This window comes from Argentina silus (assembly GCF_951799395.1).
Source record: "Argentina silus genome assembly, chromosome: 1".
Taxonomy (NCBI): domain Eukaryota; kingdom Metazoa; phylum Chordata; class Actinopteri; order Argentiniformes; family Argentinidae; genus Argentina; species Argentina silus.
Window position 1 is genome coordinate 29,907,517 of NC_139655.1, and position 18,823 is coordinate 29,926,339.

The window sequence follows — 18,823 nt, forward strand, 5'->3', positions numbered from 1 at the left end:
TACCTGTCTAATTATAGCCCAGACCTCAGTAGTGAATCTGACCTGCACAACCAGGAGGAGAGAAGCTTATCTTGTTTCCATAGCAGAAGGCATGGTGTGGAAGTACTGAAGACTAGCGATTTTGACCACAGTGGGATCGTAGCACTTTATTTTGTGGTAGTGTTTGTGTTTGTATCCAATAGAACAGACAATGTACAATTTGGGGTTTTCCATTCCACAAAAAGGGTGATCGAACACAGAACAGAATTAGGTGATAGAACAGAATGAACTGAATCCATGATATCGCAACCATTTTCTTTTTGAAGTGTTTTGCCTGTGATATTGTCAATATCGATATTGCTGTGGTCAATGGGTCTATGGACTGTAAGTCACTTCAGATGAATGTGTAGCATCAAATGACTGAAATATGAAGAATAATATTAGATGAAATGTATGTTCGACAACAGTCATACAGTACAAAGGTAGAGAAGGTGAGTAGTTGGATCGTGGAGGCGCTAATATTAGCTTTAGCATTCAGGTAGGTCAAAGCAGCTCTGTTTAATGCTGAATGACCTTGACCGGGAAGCTAGGTGAGCCGCTTGGCAGGTTCACACACACGCACACACACACACATCACAGAGTGTGTGTGTGTGTGTGTGTGTGTGTGTGCGTGTGCGTGTGCGTGTGCGTGTGCGTGTGCGTGTGCGTGTGCGTGTGTGTGTGTGTGTGTGTGTGTGTGTGCGTGTGTGTGTGTGTGTGTTGGTACGCGTGTCCTCTCTCTCCCTCTCTGACCCAGCATGTCCTCCTTCCATCATCTTAATGGTACTTTTCTGTACCGCCTTTCTGGGTCAGTTATGCAGCATCATTCACACGAATCCAGTCTTTCTCTCTCTCTCTCTCTCTCTCTCTCTCTCTTCTCTCTCCTTTCCTCCCTCGTCCTCTTATTCTTTTGCTCTCTGCTTCGCATATATTCTCTTGAAGAGCGTATATATGTCAGCCATCCAGCCACAGAGACAAAGGCACTGAGTTAATTACCCATCATTTAGAGCAGATGGCTGCAGACGATATGTAAATGGGTGTGTGTGTGTGTGTGTGTGTGTGTGTGTGTGTGTGTGTGTGTGTGTGTGTGTGTGTGTGTGTGTGTGTGTGTGTGTGTGTGTGCTGAATGTATGCGACACAAGGGGTGTGTGGCAAAAGGGGAATGTTGCTTGAATAGTGTTGTCGATTACTTGATTTTTGAAAGATAAACTGTTAATGACTGAAGCCGTAATTATAGGTTGTGATTTGGTGAAATTACTCACAGCCTCTTTTAGGGCCTTCTCTGCATATTCATGTCACGTATGTTAAGTGATCTATTTCTTTGTTTTAGAATTCCGATAACAGGTTTTATCACTTGTGAACAAAAGTGTTGTACTTTCTATTGGGAAATGTAGTATTTCACATTCAAATAAACAAGAAATTCTGAAGTGAATTTAAATAACCATTTTGTATATTGTGTTGTGTATAGAGCCTTCCAAAACTATACATTTTAAGGCCTGTGACTAACCACAGGCAAACGGATTTGCCTGTGTGTGTGTGTGTGTGTGTGTGTGTTTGTTTGCTTGCTCTACATAACACTCCTACTCAAGAGTCTCTACTCACATTCTGAAGAGGCTCTTTATTTCCGCAAGAGAATTGACTTCAGTTGTAACTCAAGCTTGGTGTTTTTAATAGTGCACATGGATTGAGGCGCACTGAGGATCAATGGACGTGGCCGGTTGGGGCTGGGTGCATAGTGGGCCACTGTGATATATGTTACAATGCATTCCCTCACACAGGAAGCCATGTGTGACAGTGAGAGAGAGGGAGGGGGGGGGGGGAGGGGGGGGGATCAATACTGCTGCTGGAAACACTCGTCTCCTTTCGGCTTTGCTCTGTAAATCAAGCCTTCTCTGCACCAAGATTTTCTACAGCAGAGTGTGTGTGTGTGTGTGTGTGTGTGTGTGTGTGTGTGTGTGTGTGTGTGTGTGTGTGTGTGTGTGTGTGTGTGTGTGTGTGTGTGTGTGTGTGTGTGTAAGATAGAAAAATAGCTAAATAAACCGAAATAGATTTAGGGGAGGGGAGCTTACTGTCGCTAGTACCATGTATCCAGTTCTATGTTCCACTGCTCTATAACTGCTCCTGTCAGGTCCTTACACAGCTATAACAGTCAGTATTAGCATTAGCATCTTTCTCCAAGAATAGCATCAGGATCCACTCTAGGAACACTTAGCATAGGCTAGCATCAGTTTTCACATTGCAACAGAGCTTGTTTCAGCCATTTAGATGTTCTCACGGAAATCAAATAAAACAGACAAACAGCACATTTTGAGAGTATTCATCACCACCCCGGCCTCACAGCAGGAGCTGGTGTTTATATCCAATGCAGTATGTGTGTTCAAGTACGATTGTAGGTTTGGGCTGTCACATGGAGTCGTGCTAATTTTGTAGTCATCAGAGTGAAATGAAAATCTAACACCCTGTAATGTGAGAGTAACTTGATATTATGAGTATTGATGTGTTGTAACCATTTAATTCAATTGATATGCTGCTCTTTTTTGCCTCAGGTTTGGTTGTCAATTCTATTTTTAAATCGGTCAAATCAGTTCTATTTATGAAGCAAAAACAATTCTGTGTGGAAACTAATGGCCAATTGTCAGTTCATTTTGGGAATTTGTATAACCCGTAAGTAAAATGGATTTGACTCCAATCCTGTTATCTATCCTTCCATATTCATATGTATTTTACTTTGAGGTTAAACATTTGTTTGTATTATTGCTATTGACCCCAGATACGATATGACAATATCAAACAATAAAAAACAACAAATGATGCTCATTTTGTTCTATGGTTTCCCCCCTGCTGTGCCTTGTAGTGAGTGCCTCATACACTCTAAACCATTTTCACAACTACATGACAATGTATTTCATTCAGTGGTATAGCACTTAACCATTTCATAACATAGAACATATCATCATCCAACACAGCCAGATATGGACCTCCTCTCAAAGGCCTGAGCCACAACACTGAGGACAGACATTTTAGGTTAAAATGTGCATCAATACTGTACATGTACAGTACATTTAATTTGCATTTTAATCAAAGTGAAGTTTAAAAATAAAATATACATTTAAACAAGCCAGTCAATAGTTTGGTCAGGATTATTTCCTTAATAAACTGACGTGTAATTCTGGAGAGCTCTCATATTCAAATGTATATATTTCTATAATGTGTGGCATAATGTCAACCTGATCAGCTGTGAGGATATGAATATGAATGTTCAGTGCCATATCTGTTCCAACAGATACAGAGCAATTGAATTATGTGGATATTACAAAATGGAACCTATCGCCTCCACCATCGGTCTCCTCACCGCACATCAAAACAACGAGGCCCTCTACTGTTGGAGGAGCTGTACTGACACCACTGTACAACAACCAGGACAATAAAACCAACAGAGCCACCACACTACAGCAGTCTATGACTCTAGTCATGAAAACTAATTTCTCTCTAGTTCTACAAATTTCACACAAAAAAAGATACAACCCAACTCAATGGCAGAATATGTGACATTGCAAAAGATTATCTACAGTGTTCATGATCACTCTCAGTTTCTCTGTCTCTCTCTGTCTGTCTCTCTGTCTGTCTCTCTCTCTCTCTCTCTCTCTCTCTCTCTCTCACTCCCCCACTCACTCACTAACACGCACGCGCAAATGCATACGCACACATGCATACAGTGTATGTACCTTATGAACCTGCCTGAGACTGTGAGGAGAGTTGCATAATGCAGGGGTTGCTATGGACCATGACATACACACACACACACATACACACACACACCATATCTCTCCACGTTCCCCTGCGGTGGGTGGGTGTCTCTTTGATCTGCTCTGGTTCATGGTCTCTCTTTCCCAGAGCAGAAAGCCATTATACACACTCTATGTCCAGAGACACTTGTCATGCAATGGTTACCTCAGATCCCGGAGAATCAAAGGTGTGGATCGTGCCTCCAGCCTTGGCATTAATATGGATGAAAGTCTCGGCCCTGTGATGTAATTCCAGTAGCGGGGGAAGGTCAGTGCCTTCGTCCACCCCACACACAATATCAAAGCACAGATGGACACACCACTTTGGTTCATTTATGGAATCCTCCAAGCATTTGAAAGCTTGAGGATGACTTGAGCGATATGCATGTAAATAACAGATGCAAATGTGTTGTTGAAAGTGACAGCACAACAGTCCAGTTGTGTCAGGTCTGCGTACGCGGATTTCATTTTACGAACAGTGAGTGAGTCTTTCGGCTTTAAGTCATTTTCCTGGTACTTGGTGTTTCCAGTTCCAAGCGTGTCCGATTGATACAATGAATACATTGATATCATATACGGTGTAGCATCACCCATGCTTATTACAACACTACCATTGCCTACTTTCCTACTTCTTAGTACAGAGAACTGGTAGTCTATCATCTTTCCTTTGTAGAGTAGCATGTTGAATCGACTTTCTCCAGTCAGATCTGAAGTGCTCCTTGTTGTGTCTCTGGGAGTCCCTCGGCAGCTTGTTTTGGTCCTCTGAAACACTCTTTCATGATGGAACCAGGACAGAGAACAGCAAAGAACAGTTATCACTATCACACAACACTGTATGGTCCCAGACCCAGTTCTGTCACGGGTATTATAGACTTAAACAAGAGGAACCGTGTGTACCATCGAACTATGTGTCAAACTCTACTTTCAGGAGATTTGCTCTGAATAATGTTTTTGAAGATCCCATCCATCACTACGTAAAGGGAAACAGAGAGCAAGTTTTATTGTGAAAAAGGTTCCATTTCAACTCATGTTAGGGATGTTGCGCAAATCTGCAGATAAAGCATGACTTTTTCCATATGAAGCATTCTGTGAAGGCCTCCGACATCACAAGTCCCTCTCTCCCTTCCCTCCATAACAGACTGTCACAGTAGACTGAACCCTGACTTAGAGATACATCCATGCAAAGCTCCCATTGACATTCATGCATAACCCAAAACGTCCACTTGTGTTTTCCGAAGTTTGAATTTGGCCCAGTTTGAAATAGTCTCATACTGAGTCTAATCTCTTCTCATAGTCTTATGAGGTCACAATCTAAAACAGCCTCTCAGATTGTTTCCTCCAATCATAGATACAGTGTTTCTAGGAACAGATTGTCAGTTCAGTGGGAAAGCCCCTTGCACTAGGAGGAGCCTACTGGGACAGTTTCTGTACAATGGAATCTAAGAAGATTAACGAGAGTCAATGTTAATAACCACAGTGGTCTCCCAGAGCTCTCCCCCAGGGCCTGTTGGCCATGCAGGCTAGGGAAGAGGGGAGGAGAAAGAGGAGCTCAGGCTCTTAACAATGTCTGAACATATTTTGATCTCCAGTCAATTTGGCCCATTTGTCTCATTGACAGATAAGGCTCCTCATAACCTTGCTGTGTGCTCAGCCAGACTGACAGACGGCCAGACAGACAGGCAGGCAGGCAGACAGGCAGGCAGGCAGGCAGACAGGCAGGCAGGCAGGCAGGCAGGCAGGCAGGCAGGCAGGCAGACAGACAGACAGACACACAGACAGGCAGATAGGCATGCAGGCAGGCAGGCAGTCAGGCAAGCAGGCAGACAGACAGAGGCCTGTCCGGGAGCTTGGTCCTGCTGGGCTGCTCCTGGTGCTGACATCAGCACGGGAGTCAGCAGCTCCCACCGAGCACCAAGATGGGGGCAAGGGGTGGGCCAGGGAGGGGAGGGGAGATGTGAAGGGGTAAGGAGGAGGAGGAGGACGGAGGGGGAGGAGGCACAACACTTGTAATCGGATCATTGGCTAAAGCGAGTTGAGTCGATGTGATCAATAGAAACTGCACATGCAGCAGAGAGCCTTTAATGGCCCTTAATCTCCATCAGGCCTGAGCAGGAGGGAGGACGGAGGAAGTCGCAGGAGCAGAGGAGGGCTGCATCACATTACACACTCACATGCACAGAGACACACACACACACACACACACACACACACACATATACACCCACACACACACACACACACACACACATGCACATATGTATACGCACACACACACACACACACACACACACACACACACACACACACACACACAGACACACACACACTCACACATATGTACCCACACACCCCCTGTTCAGCTTGCAGCCCATCAGCCCTAGATCCCCAGCCTCGTTGCCTCTGTACCCAGAATCTAATATTTCATTTCTCAGCAAATCTTTTCATTTCATTTCAAATGCATTACATTTCAGGACCCTCACATCCATCGCTGACCCTCAGTTCTACTACTCCCTGCCCCCTGCCCCCGACTCCTGGCCCGCACCATCCACAACCCATATCAGCATGGATGGGAGTCACTCCCTTAACCCCCCCCCCCATCCACGAGGGAGACAGGAAGTTACTATAGCATCATCACTATGCTAGAAGAACTTTCTCAGTCCTCATTTGTATTAGATAAGGATCAAAGGATCAATGGTCCTGCCCAGAGACATAGATACTCAGGGTTTGGTAAATGATCCTCCATCTTGGCACCAAACATTCCATTAAAATACCATTGTAAAGAGACTGAGTTTTCCAATAGTTTCCCATAGTGATGGAATACACTGTCTCAAGCCTCAGGATGCTGAGCTCTGTGTGTGTGTGTGTGTGTGTGTGTGTGTGTGTGTGTGCGTGCATGCGTTTGCGTGTGGATTAAAGTTTCGTAGCTTGCCTTGGATTAAAGTTTCATTACTCGTCCAAGATGTATGACGTGATGTAAACTGCACCAGGGCGCGTGTCGTGTCGAGGCCCTGCTGTTCAAATATGCAGAGGAATGTGTATGTCACATGCAGAGACAATTCTGGAATGAGAATTGAACTCATCTGTCATTAGAACTGAGGAGGGTCATGTGATGTGCCACAGTACCATCCCCATTGGGTGGGCTAGCAGAGGGAGCAGCTTAACAGTGTTTTCATTGGTTCTCACGGCGAGGAGGAGACAGTCATACAGGAATGTCTCTGGGGACACCTACAGTATTGATTAGGATGATGTGGCAAGTTGTGTTATATCAGACTGCTAAATGTTATCAAAGACTGTGGAGAGTTGGCTGGTTGGGGGAGCCTTTTAATTTAAATAATGATCATTTGTGTCTTTATAAGATTAGAATCATATATCTGATTGGTAAATAAAACTTAGAAAACTTACTTAGAAAACTTTAGAAAACTCAATCTGAACTTATGAGTAACCTCATCAGCTACTTTCATTCGTAAAGATGTTTGTGATTAATTATTCCGTCAGTATTTTTCCATTTGTTTCCATTCTCTTTTATGTCTTTGAGATTCAAGGCCGTTTGCTGTAAATGGGCATGGAATATTAACAGAGAGTGCATACTACAGAGCCTTGTCCTAATTAACTCTGCGGAAACAGACTTATATGAAGTAGAGGGAGTGAGGTAAGGTAGCCTTGGGAGAGTCTTTTCACGTCCCTGTCACAGAGGGCGCCTCCCTATGGACACTATAAAGAACTACAGCTCAAGCACAAGTACCTGCTGTACATTGATTCAGTCTTTTTGAAATTATAAACATTTCATCAATTCAAACATTATTAAAAAGAAAGCAAAACAATGAAACCCTCTCAAACACTGACTGTCGGTGGTGCAGTGATGTGGGCAAGGTGAGCAGGTTACAATACAATTCAATAATCTTTCAATGACAGTCACATTCATGATCAGCATGATCAAGCCTGTCAGTGATGAGGTATAACAAGAGCGTGCTCGCATGATCGCATGAGACTTCCATGCCCCTCTCCATTGTGTGAAGAACAATGACATCTCCCCTACTTAGATCTGCATCATATCATTATGAAGGGAAACATGTTCAGCCTCCACTTTGAATTCAGAGATAATGATATAACCATGGCAACAGAGATATTATGTCTGCTGGGCGGAAATCTACACATTACTGTCACTCGAAGCCTCATTACTAAAATAGGAACTCAAACTCCATTGATCATTTCAACCAGTGTTTTCAATTTACACATTGACTCTTCTGAGTGCCCCTAAAAATTAATGGGCTGCCCCGATGTCATTATGTTTTTTAATGGTTACAGGGGAGCCGATGTTGATTCATAGATGTTTATGGGGGGTGGCCCTGCTTTTGTTCTTGGAATGGATGGCCCACACCCCTGGTCACCACTCTATTTCAAGCCCCCATTTCAACAGCTCTAAACTGACAAACAAACGTTGTTTGAAATAATGTCAGGTTATCACCCTAAGATCCCAAAATGTCACTGAGCATCGCCATCAATAGGCCACATGTCAGGGTTAGGCTTGTGGGGAGAGACGCTGAGGCCCAGAGTGTGAAAACCTTCAAAACAGGGAGAAAATGTCAGAGCTGAGATGTGCCCTAACCTTGCCCTGAGCCATGTCTTGACGAGTCTTCAATGTGACTGAATCTTCAAAGGCAGCAGCAGATTCTAACGGAGAAAGTCTCCTTCCCTCTCATCTCCATTCTATTGGATCCCTGTTCTGAAAAGTAGAAGACGTTTGAATGGTTTTGAAATGATAGTTTGGCATCCCCTTTGGATGGGTTTTGACCACAGGTAATAGAACCGTAACACAGTTCATTGTTAAAAAACTACGATCATAGAAAACCAGTCCAACCAAGGCCAGTGTAAGCCAAATACCCATAAACACAATATGAACCTCCTCATAAACACATCCAAACACACACTATACAGTAGGCCTGTGATGCATGAATTCAAGTGCTATCAAAATCACATCATAAGGTGTTGACTACAGTAACAGAGTCAATATCAGAGGGTGTGATCTCTATTGTGAGAGACCTGCCACAAGGCTAATTTAACCTCTGAACGAACAAGGTAGGAGTCACGCACACAGCTCTAAAGAGATCTGAAATTAAACCTCCATTAGCATACTTGGTCCTTTGTGCATCTCAACACTGCCACGTGCAACAACCGGTAATTGTGAGCGGAGCATTGTGTTGGCTATTAATAGGGCAGGCTGCTTTGGCTGCCGTGTTCACAGAAGAACTGAGGCGGAGGGAAGTGTGTGGTCCTTTCAGAGGCTGTCTGCAGAGGCCTGATGGATGCACACATTAACACAGAGGAGGACAGAAAAAGTCGCAATCCAAAGCCTCCTCCGTTATAATTACAACTCTTTATCCCCCCTCGTCAGACACAAAGAGGGATTTCTCAATCTCTCCCTCTCTCTCTCCCTTTCCTCTTTCTTTCTTTCTTTCTCTCTCTCTCTCTCTCCATAGAAGGACACACTTGGCAAGCCGGCATTAATTGCTCTGACAAAGCTGCAGTTTGCACAACAAGTGGCCCTGCTCCTGGTGTAATTGCATCTGGAGGGGTTGGAAGGGCTGGTACATAAGAAGAGGGCATTGTGGGGGTTTCTAGAAAGGAGACCTATCACAGGGAGACATGGAACCCATAGCACTAGACTTGGGAGTCGATTGGTTGCAAATGATACGACGGCACTCTCTGGTGGACATATTGGAAACTACATACTGAAGCCAATTGAGTGGGGTGTGAGTTGCGGGTGCTTTTGCAGAACTGAACATTATTTGTGGGGGGGTTTTGTATTTTATAAAATGCTGGTTCCCTAACACAGAAATCATCTTTATGGTCCTTTCATGTGTCTTTGTGCATTATTGTTCACCTCTTATACATAATTTAAAGAGGCATTCTGTGTCATTTCCTCATGAGCCTTTGTCTATTACATATCCAAGAAGTCAAAGAATGCCACCCCATGAGAGAATGTCCTTATTTTTTCTCACACAATGTCCCTCACGTGTGAGCTTGACACCATCAGTAAAACAACACACAATCACAACCTGATTCACTTACGGCACCTTGTGTTCAAGAAAGTAGAAAATTGAACTCCTATGCAAAAATAAGTTACAGTAAAACATTTGTGCCAAGATACTTTAATTATTTATATGGTCAATACATTCATATTGCTCCCAATTTATTTATTCTACAATTTATTTGAATAGGGACACAAACACACACACACACAATGTTGAGTTACTGCAATATAAGATGTGTATCAGTCAAAACAAAGCTAGGAATGGGGACTTCTTGAAGGAAAACCTTTAGGAAAATTGTTAATTAAACTGTTGGGAGTGAGACATTTGCCAGCAACTTGTGTGAATTCTCTCTCACAATGCAACAACCCCATCAGGATCTATGGAGGAGGTATTTTAAAGAGCACAAACAGGAAATACCATGGTCTCTAATTACAGTACAGTATATGGCTTACAGATGTTGGTAAGACACTCTGCCCATGTTTACAGTAGGAGTGTTGTTGTAGTCATGTCTATGTCCTGATCGTCCTCAATACTTACCTTCCCTCATCCTCCTTCCTTCACAACATCAAACCTGCAAGGTCTTGCATGTCCATCACAGTGACAACAAATGGGCCTCATTCTTCCAACTCCAATGGGAACCTCAGCCTTATTGTATGGCCTCATGGCTTGTGAAATGTGTTCATAACGATATTAATTGATATATTTTATTCAGTCAGGACACATAACTGTCATGCATTACAACACGTTTGGTTAATAACATAGTTAATGCTCTCACCCATACTACAGGTCCAAACACACAACCCTTTCCCCATAAGTAAAAACTCAAAAACATGTGTATCGCTAAACATGAGTAATGTTTATTTCGCTAGTGAGTCACCTAGAGGAGAAAACTGTCACTTCCTTGGTGATGTTCTACTTTTGGGAAAACCCCACTCTGGCCAAGCAGGAAGGGATAATGGGGGTCATCCCAAAAGCAACACGAGTTCTTTAGAGACAGAGAGCTTTAGCCTGAGGTACAGTACAGTACGTTAACATCAGAGCAACGACAGTTACGACAGTTACCGCGGCGACCGTTGCCACCGAGCAGATTTCTCCTCAGACAAATGCACTTCAGTATGACATAATCACGAGAGAGAAAAACAAACATGTCCATAAGCTGGTATTCACCGGCACTCTGCATAATCGTCATCTTTTGGTACACAGAAACAAATGCAGAAAGGAAGGGGCGGGGGAAGGAGGGAGGGTGGGGTCCGTCTAATGATTGGCATGATTGTGGGTGTTATATCTGTCATTTGTCTCACCTGTCAATCAATCATAATCTGTCTGAGAATAGTCAGGCAGCTGAATACAGGTTCAAGTAAAATATCTCATTATACATGTTATCTTTAAATCTCTTCCGAAGGCGCTAATGTGGGGAGCTCAATCTGTTCCCCAAAAATTTGAGTTGTTAAAAAAACAAAACAAACAAACTACAAATAAGTCTGATGAAATCCTCAGAAAACCAACTACACTTGTTAGTCAGTTAGTTCATAACAAACAGAAGTCCAGCGAGAAAGATAGAGACAGAGAGCGAAAAGAGTTAGAGAGAGAGAGAGACAGAGAGAGAGAGAGAGAGTTAAGGGTATTGGTAGAGGCTTTTTTTTTCTTTTAGAAGGATTGAAAGTGCTTTAAGATAGTCTTAAGTGAGTTATGTTCTTTTGTTTTTCTTGTGAGACAGGAGCACAGGGGTAGATGCACCAGCCAACAGATACAGATGAGTCCGTGGTCGTGGTCGTCGTGTTCAAGTGTTCAGATACATCGTCGTCGTCTTCTTCAGCAGGGAGAATGGAGCGACCCTCTCTTCCTTGTGGTTAGGCTATTATTAAAGGTCCTACTTTACGTCATTAGTGTTGCAGTTCTAGCAGGGAACTCTCTGGAAGGTTACTGTTTATTTCTATTCCTCTCCTGGAAAGAGAGAGAGAGAGAGAGAGAGAGAGAAATAGATAGATAATTAATGGAATTGGTATTGGTGGGAGATAAAACAAAAAAAAACATGGATTGCTACAAAACATCCTGGGGGGCCATAACATTTTTTTGACCTTCTTGTATGCCTCTATTCATGTGATCACACCGAGTGACAATACTCCAAGTGATAATGGTCCTCATTGTGAGCTAAAATATCTATGGGCCAAATCCTGACTTCCTGTTGGAGGCTTGTTACTTTATTTATCTTTACTTGTCAGAAAGGAGGTTTTGTTTAAGGGATGGGTGGGTGCTTTTCATAAGCTGATGACTAGTGCATAGACATGAACCAATCTCCTCCCCCATCTCCCCCGTACTCTCTGCATACACTAGTAAGCCCTTACCGCTCCTGTCTGTACTCATTTTAATAAGCAGGCAGGAGAACTAATCAATCATGGCACAGTTAATCAGAGCCACCTCCACTGTTCAAAGACACCTTCAATCATTGAGAGAAAGAGAGAAGCAATGCACCGCTGCTCTGCTCTGCTGACTCTAAAGCCATGAGAAGACACACAACTGTCAGTGCAGTCCCACACTTTACTCACTTACTCACACACACACACACACACACACACACACACACACACACACACACACACACACACACACACACACACACACACACACACACACACACACACACACACACACACACACACACACACACACACACACACACACACACAATTCCTTTCCACGTAAGCTGTGTAAGTAAACTTGAGCTTGTCTAAAAAAAAAACTAAAAAACAATGAAATTCAAAAACAGGATTTGGAAAGAATCTTCAAGAGCTAATATCACTGAATAGACTGAGGGTGACTCTTTGTCCCATTTCCCATGTGAAACAGTGTTGCCTTTGAGGGCCAGATGGTGTCCATGTCAGTGGGCTGGGGAAGGCCCAATAAAGACCGTGGCCCCCAGTGTAACTCTATCCCCAGCAGAGCTGCTCTCACTGGGGCTAGGGCTCAGCGTGGCTTGGGTGGGAAACAAAGGCCTCCTTAGTGTCTCACTGTCCATAGAGACCTGCTTTCATCCCACTCACCTGAGGGTATAGACCACCTCTCCTAACATCAACATCATCCTACTGACCCACTAACGGGTTATGGTGCTGCCAACATTATTGTTTGAATTAACTAAGCAACTGTTTACAATGTGACACGTAACATATTCTCCTCTTCTCCAAAAATGTTGGTTCATTGACCCAAACCTTTCATCTAATCATCCGATCCCTATTCTACAGTCTCAGTTTAGTAAAAAATCACCACAAAACAAACCACTAACACCAGTTAGCTTAGCATCACTCAGCACCAAACAGTTAAACTTTCCACTGGGGAACGTAGCTACAGTACAGGCCGTTACGCTTGACACCCCTCAGAGTTCGAGGAGAGGCCCCAACAATGGAGAACAATTAACCTTGTCAGGCAGGGGAGGGCGAGGCCTCTGTCAGGCCACCTCTGTCATGTAGGAGGTCAGCGCTACAAAAGCAGCGCAGCGCAGCGCCTGCACCGCTCTGGATGAAACACGCTTTCCACTGACAGGTTGTTTTCAGAGCCCCGAAAACATTGACTTGAAATATTTATGAGAGTGTAACCTGGTGCATATTAACAAGGTCAGGAGCTCTGAGTCGATACAGCATCCAGAGTAGCTCCACCGATGGAGAGAGGGGCGAGGAAAACAGGTTGTGTGTTGTTGTTTTTTTTTATGTTATGAGATTAGCATATTCCTGTTTACTTAGGAATGTGTACGGAGTGTTAGCTAAGCTAACAGGGTTTTTTTTTTTTTATTTGATTCTGAATTCCAATCTGGCACATCCCTTGTGTTTGCCTTTTAATCAAACAATAACAAACACATGATAGTGTATAATATACTCTGTGTTTGACCAAATTGATAATATGCCTGAAAATACACAGAAATCCTGTTTTCTTTTCTAAACTTAAACCTAAATTGTCCCTTCTGAACATGTCGAAAAACCATAAAAACCCAGGGTAGCTGTGCCAAGCACATTAGGCACACATTACAGGGCGCGGGCTTATGTTGTTAAAGGCTAATCAAGCATGAGGAGCCTGTAAGTGCAGAGAGGCCTGGCGTTCAAAGGCAGATCAGAGCCCACTTCTGCCTTTGTCTGAGACCAGGAATGCCAGGAATGCGGGCTATTTCAGGAAACCCCCCGTGTGTCGGACTCCAGTTGAACAAATCATCACACTCTCAACGGCACAAGATGGACGACGACACTTTGGGTTTCCCAGACCCGCTGACGGGCTTTGGAGCAATGATGGGCACTGATAAGATGCTGACATGCCAGAGGGATGTGCAGATTACCCAGGACTGTTCATTCAGTTCATGTACATCACCACCCTCAGAGCAGTGACAGATGGAGCATGTGAAGGCCAGAGATAGACACCAACCCACACTATACTCACTGATCATGTTTACATTGACAGTGTCACATAGACAGTCAGATCAGTCTCAGACACTCTTGCTCTCAGCTAATGTTCTCAGCTCTAAGTGAGTGAGTGTGTGTATGTGTGTGTGTGTGTGTGTGTGTGTAGCGTGCTCTCTCACCCTCCGCAGTGCCTCCTCCTCCTCCTGCCTCTTCTCGTAATGTGCAAAGTCATCAAAGATTGAGGTGGTATGCTTGAAAGTGGCGATAATTTTGAGCACTTGCTTGGCCTTCTCCAGAGGCACCTCCTGTGTGTCCCTGGAGTTGGTCACTGGCTTGTTGTCATTGTTCTCCAGCCGGATGTGTCGCAGCTGGTTGTTGGGCACGTCCTTGACGAACGCCCACTTCACCTCGAACTTGCCCTTCCACTTGTCCTGAGACCAGACGCCGGCATAGGCATTGTAGTCCACGGGCGAGCGCATCTCCGCCACGCCGCAGAAGTGGCCACTGCCGTTGACGCTGAACAGCAGGTAGAGGGGCCCCTTGGCGCCCAGCGAGCGGTAGGCCCCGTCCAGACGCTTGTTGCCGTGCTCCGTGCTGCACCAGATGGAGTACTTGATGGAGCGGTGGATGTCGTCCTCAGAGTAGCTCTTGATGATGAACACGCGTCCGTTTTTCAAGTTCCAGTCGAAGTCTTTGGGGTTGTAGTTGTTGAGGGTGCGGAGCTTCTCCAGTACGGGGTGGACCTCTCCGGAGCAGGGGGAGGCACTGAGGGGGACCCCCGCGCCCATACCAAAGCCCTCCGCCCCGCCGCCCTGGTTGAAGGCAGCGCCCCGGTTCCTGGGGGCCACCCAGCGGTTCTGGGGAGGGGCAGGGTGCTGGGGGTGTTGGTGCTGGTGGAGGGGCTGGGGTGGGCCAGGCTGGGAGGAGAGATGTTGGTGGGGGTGGGGGTGTTGGTGTTGGTGTTGGTGGGGGTGAGGGTGAGGGGGGCCTGGGGGCAGTTGCTGGGGGTGCTGGGGGTGTTGGGGGGACTGGAGAGATTGGAGCTGGAAGGGTTGGTGTTGGTGCTGATGCTGGTGTTGGTGTTGATGTTGGTGCTGGGGCTGATGTTGGTGCTGGGGCTGATGTTGGTGTTGGTGGGGCAGAGGGCTTTGCAGCAGGGGCTGGGGTTGGCCCATGAGGGGCTGCTGCACCATGCTCTGGGGGGGCATCATGGCCTGAGCTAAGGGGGGCTTGTTGAGGGAGCCCTTATCGTCCCAGGTGCCAATGTTCATGTTGTGCTTTATTGGGGGCGGGGGGATGGCTGGGCCTCCCATCCCCATGTTGGCTTTGGGCTTGACCTTGGGCTGGGGCTTCGCCGGCTTCCTAGCAATGGCTGCCCAGGAGGTGGGATTGGGGGCGGATGAACTAACAGACGGAGGCATATTATTGGCCGCCATGCTGCTCATGCCCACCGTACCCCCCAGAGGAGAGCCCACGGTTTTGGTGACAGCTGCCCCCATGTCCGTGCCTAGTTTTAACCCAGTCATGCCCTGCTCGATGCTGCTCAGCACCGGGACCTTACTGAGCTGGGTGTCACTACCAAAGCCTGCCTGTCCGTCAGCAATGGCCCGGCCCAAGGAGCTGGGGGCGTAACCGTAGCTATTACTATAGACAGAGCTCTGTGTGGACTGGCCCTGAGAGACACTGGTGCCCCAGGTGGAAAAGTCTGCGTTGCCAGGGAAGAAGTTGAAGCCGTGCTGGCTGAGGAAGGGCGGGGTGTTGCCCAGGGCTCCCGGCTGGCTGAACACCCCGTCAGGGATGAAATGGTGCTCGCCGTTGCTCATCTGTCCGTAGGTGGTCAGGTAGGGCATGGGGGGGTCCCCACCGGTGGACCAGGCGGCCTCCCCCAGGGAGTAGGGGAACCCGATGGATGGAGCATAGTAGCTGGGCATGTAGGGGTCAGACATTGGTGGGTAGTTGTTACTCTGTATAGGCGGGAGAAACAGTGTCAGAAGGAAAACTCTGTGATTGAGGCCAATGCAAACCTAATCTGAGCCTCTTTTCAAAGCTCATATCCCAGCCCCGGGCCCTATGTTTCTTTTAATGAGAGCAATGAGAGCATTGCTTTTGGTGTGTCTTGATGGATACCAGTTACAGTATATCACAAGATCTGTTGCCCATAGCAACAAGTGGAGACTGCAGAAGAAGAAGAACCTACAATCAATATATAGTAGTTTTATTTATACTGTGGGAAAATTCGCATAGCCTATAGCCAGTCGTCCTTGGTTTGCAGTGCAATATAGCAATTCTGTAGGAGGGAGCATGCGATCAACCGCCCACAAGCTAAACTCCACAATCAACAATCATTTCATTATCACAGATAATCCGTAATACATTTTCCATTTCAAAATGAGTGTTAAAGTGATTATCATTCAGTGGCTCTTTCATTGGTGTCAGCACTTTATTTCAAGTGTTTACCCTCTATGCACGACCCTTTACCACTATAAGACAAACCCTTGACAGTGTTTTAGTCACTAACTGCCAAAAAATTCCAGAACACTCACCACCTAGCGTGTCGAGTGTTTTATGTGGTATTTTCCTAGCAGCGATACTTTGATTGGCTGCAAAATGAAGCGTCATAATTTATGAATTTTTGGTGAATAAAGTCACCCTTGGCACTCTAGAATGTTGACAAGTTGGGGACACCCTTGGCACTAAATGAGTTCGACAACATGTCCTCCTCTCTTATCTCTATGCAATGACGAGCCTTCATGTGGCAGAAGTGAGAGGAGTGGTGGGTAGACTCACCTGATTTGTCTGGCTGCTTAGGTAAGGCTCAAAGTCATCATCGTTCACACCATCCTTCTGATGCATTGATCCGTTTTGCACTGTAACAGGGAGAAGTAGGCATTTGTATGTATACATACACAAGGCTCAGAGAAATCAAGGGCAACAGCCACAGGCACACAGCCAAGTTCAACCATGAGGCAGAGAGCCCCTGGCCTCTTTTAGGTCACTGGGAAAACATCTATAAGCAATAAAGTACATAAGGGAAATACATGGATGGAGACATCATGACAAGCACAGCAATGTAGGAGTAAGGTAGTTCACCTACTTTTGACTGATGTCACCATCAAGAACAGAAAAGGTTGAGGGGTTGTCAAAAGTGTTTTAGTGACACTATTTTCTTTGTCATCATTATTACAACCAAAACATACACTGAATGAGGTATGTCTCTAGTGCTATAGACAACAGATTAAACTCTGTATAGGACCCAAGCAGTAGAATTGTCTTGTATGTGTCAAAATGATGGAATCTTGCATGCAGGATTACTGTTATAATGTTGGGTTGTCATAAAAACATGATGTGACATACGTACCTTTATTTCCTTGTCCTTTGGGTCTCTGGTATCAGTGTGTCAGAGTGCATAGAGGGAAGAGAGAGGGGTTGTCAGATTGCATAGCCTACATAAGGTTAACATTCAAGAGGAAAAACAACCAGTGGTATGACACAAATGTGAGGTGTGCATACAGGCGGGAATAACTCAGAACAGCGGCCAGGAAAGCGCAGTCTCAGACCCAAGACATACGGCTTTGCATTATTGACCGGATGTCAAACGCACAATCACATCCAGTAAACGTGCCGCATTGTACCTAATGAGTACAGAAACGGATACGGATGGAGTTGGCGATGTACACTACGGATGTACAGTCGGTGCTTCAAGAGTCGGCCTACATAACAGCAAGCTATCATATATCAAAGACTTTTTTGCTATGTGATCATGCTGCACTAAATGAGAGCAGCTGGCAGTGTCGACAAAAGTTCCGATTGGAACGTTCATTGTTAACGACACTAGGTTGTCAACTTGACAAAAATATCAGGCCTACCTGATCGACAGTGGTCGCAGACATCCTCCAGGAACCGAAACTGATTGCTGTTTGTGACTGTCCACGGTTTCTCCTGCTTCTGCACTCTGGTGTTTTTCTCTCTCGTCTCGGGTTATCCAATCAGTATGTGAAGGCGGCGTTTTTCTCCAGGCGGCAGATCTTTGCAACAATGTTTCTCCGTTGCGAAGGATAGCGACTTTGTATCTGTACGCGATGTTAAATGTTTTCCGATCTTATTGATGTTACAATGTATCACTCACTCTGGAACTGCCTATCGCCTGATTGGAATATCCCTTACTCTATTCCACAATGGCGGATGGGCTATTACTCTCGCTTCCGTTCTATTGCTCCATGACCTTCCGCCTGTGACGTTCTGAGTCATTTTACCAGTGCATGTCACCCAGACTGACAGTCATACTGCACATGACATGTCTCAGAAGACATGGTAGACTTTTTAACCGTTGGCACAGGCGACTTTTATCTGCCTATAGCAATAGTGTGTTATGGGCACAGACCAGATGTCGTTGACAGACACTAGCAATCAATTCAATCAGTCTGTGTAAATGTTGTGCACCTGCAAAAGATGCCTTGGTCTCAGTGTGTTTCCCCAATATAAATAAAGGTTAAATAAAATAAAATAAAGTCACTGTCAGTCTGTCAGAACCATCTGTCTCTCTTCTTGTGTGTATAGCAAGCTACAACAACCCCAAGAGGGCATATTGTTTTTACTGAATATGAAA

The 18,823-nt window shown here is 45.3% G+C and overlaps 1 protein-coding gene across 1 annotated transcript; it reads right to left on the reverse strand.

Annotated features, from left to right (window-relative positions):
• Positions 1–9,972: 9,972 nt before the first annotated feature.
• On the reverse strand, positions 9,973–18,399 carry ythdf3 (YTH N6-methyladenosine RNA binding protein F3). The gene is made up of 5 exons (XM_083680242.1): positions 18,084–18,399; positions 17,576–17,600; positions 17,005–17,084; positions 14,397–16,181; positions 9,973–11,779 (listed from the first exon to the last, which is right to left on the reverse strand). The coding sequence occupies exons 1-5, from the start codon at positions 18,105–18,107 to the stop codon at positions 11,756–11,758; spliced, it is 1,938 nt and encodes a 645-aa protein (XP_083536368.1). The 5' UTR covers positions 18,108–18,399; the 3' UTR covers positions 9,973–11,755.
• Positions 18,400–18,823: the final 424 nt, after the last annotated feature.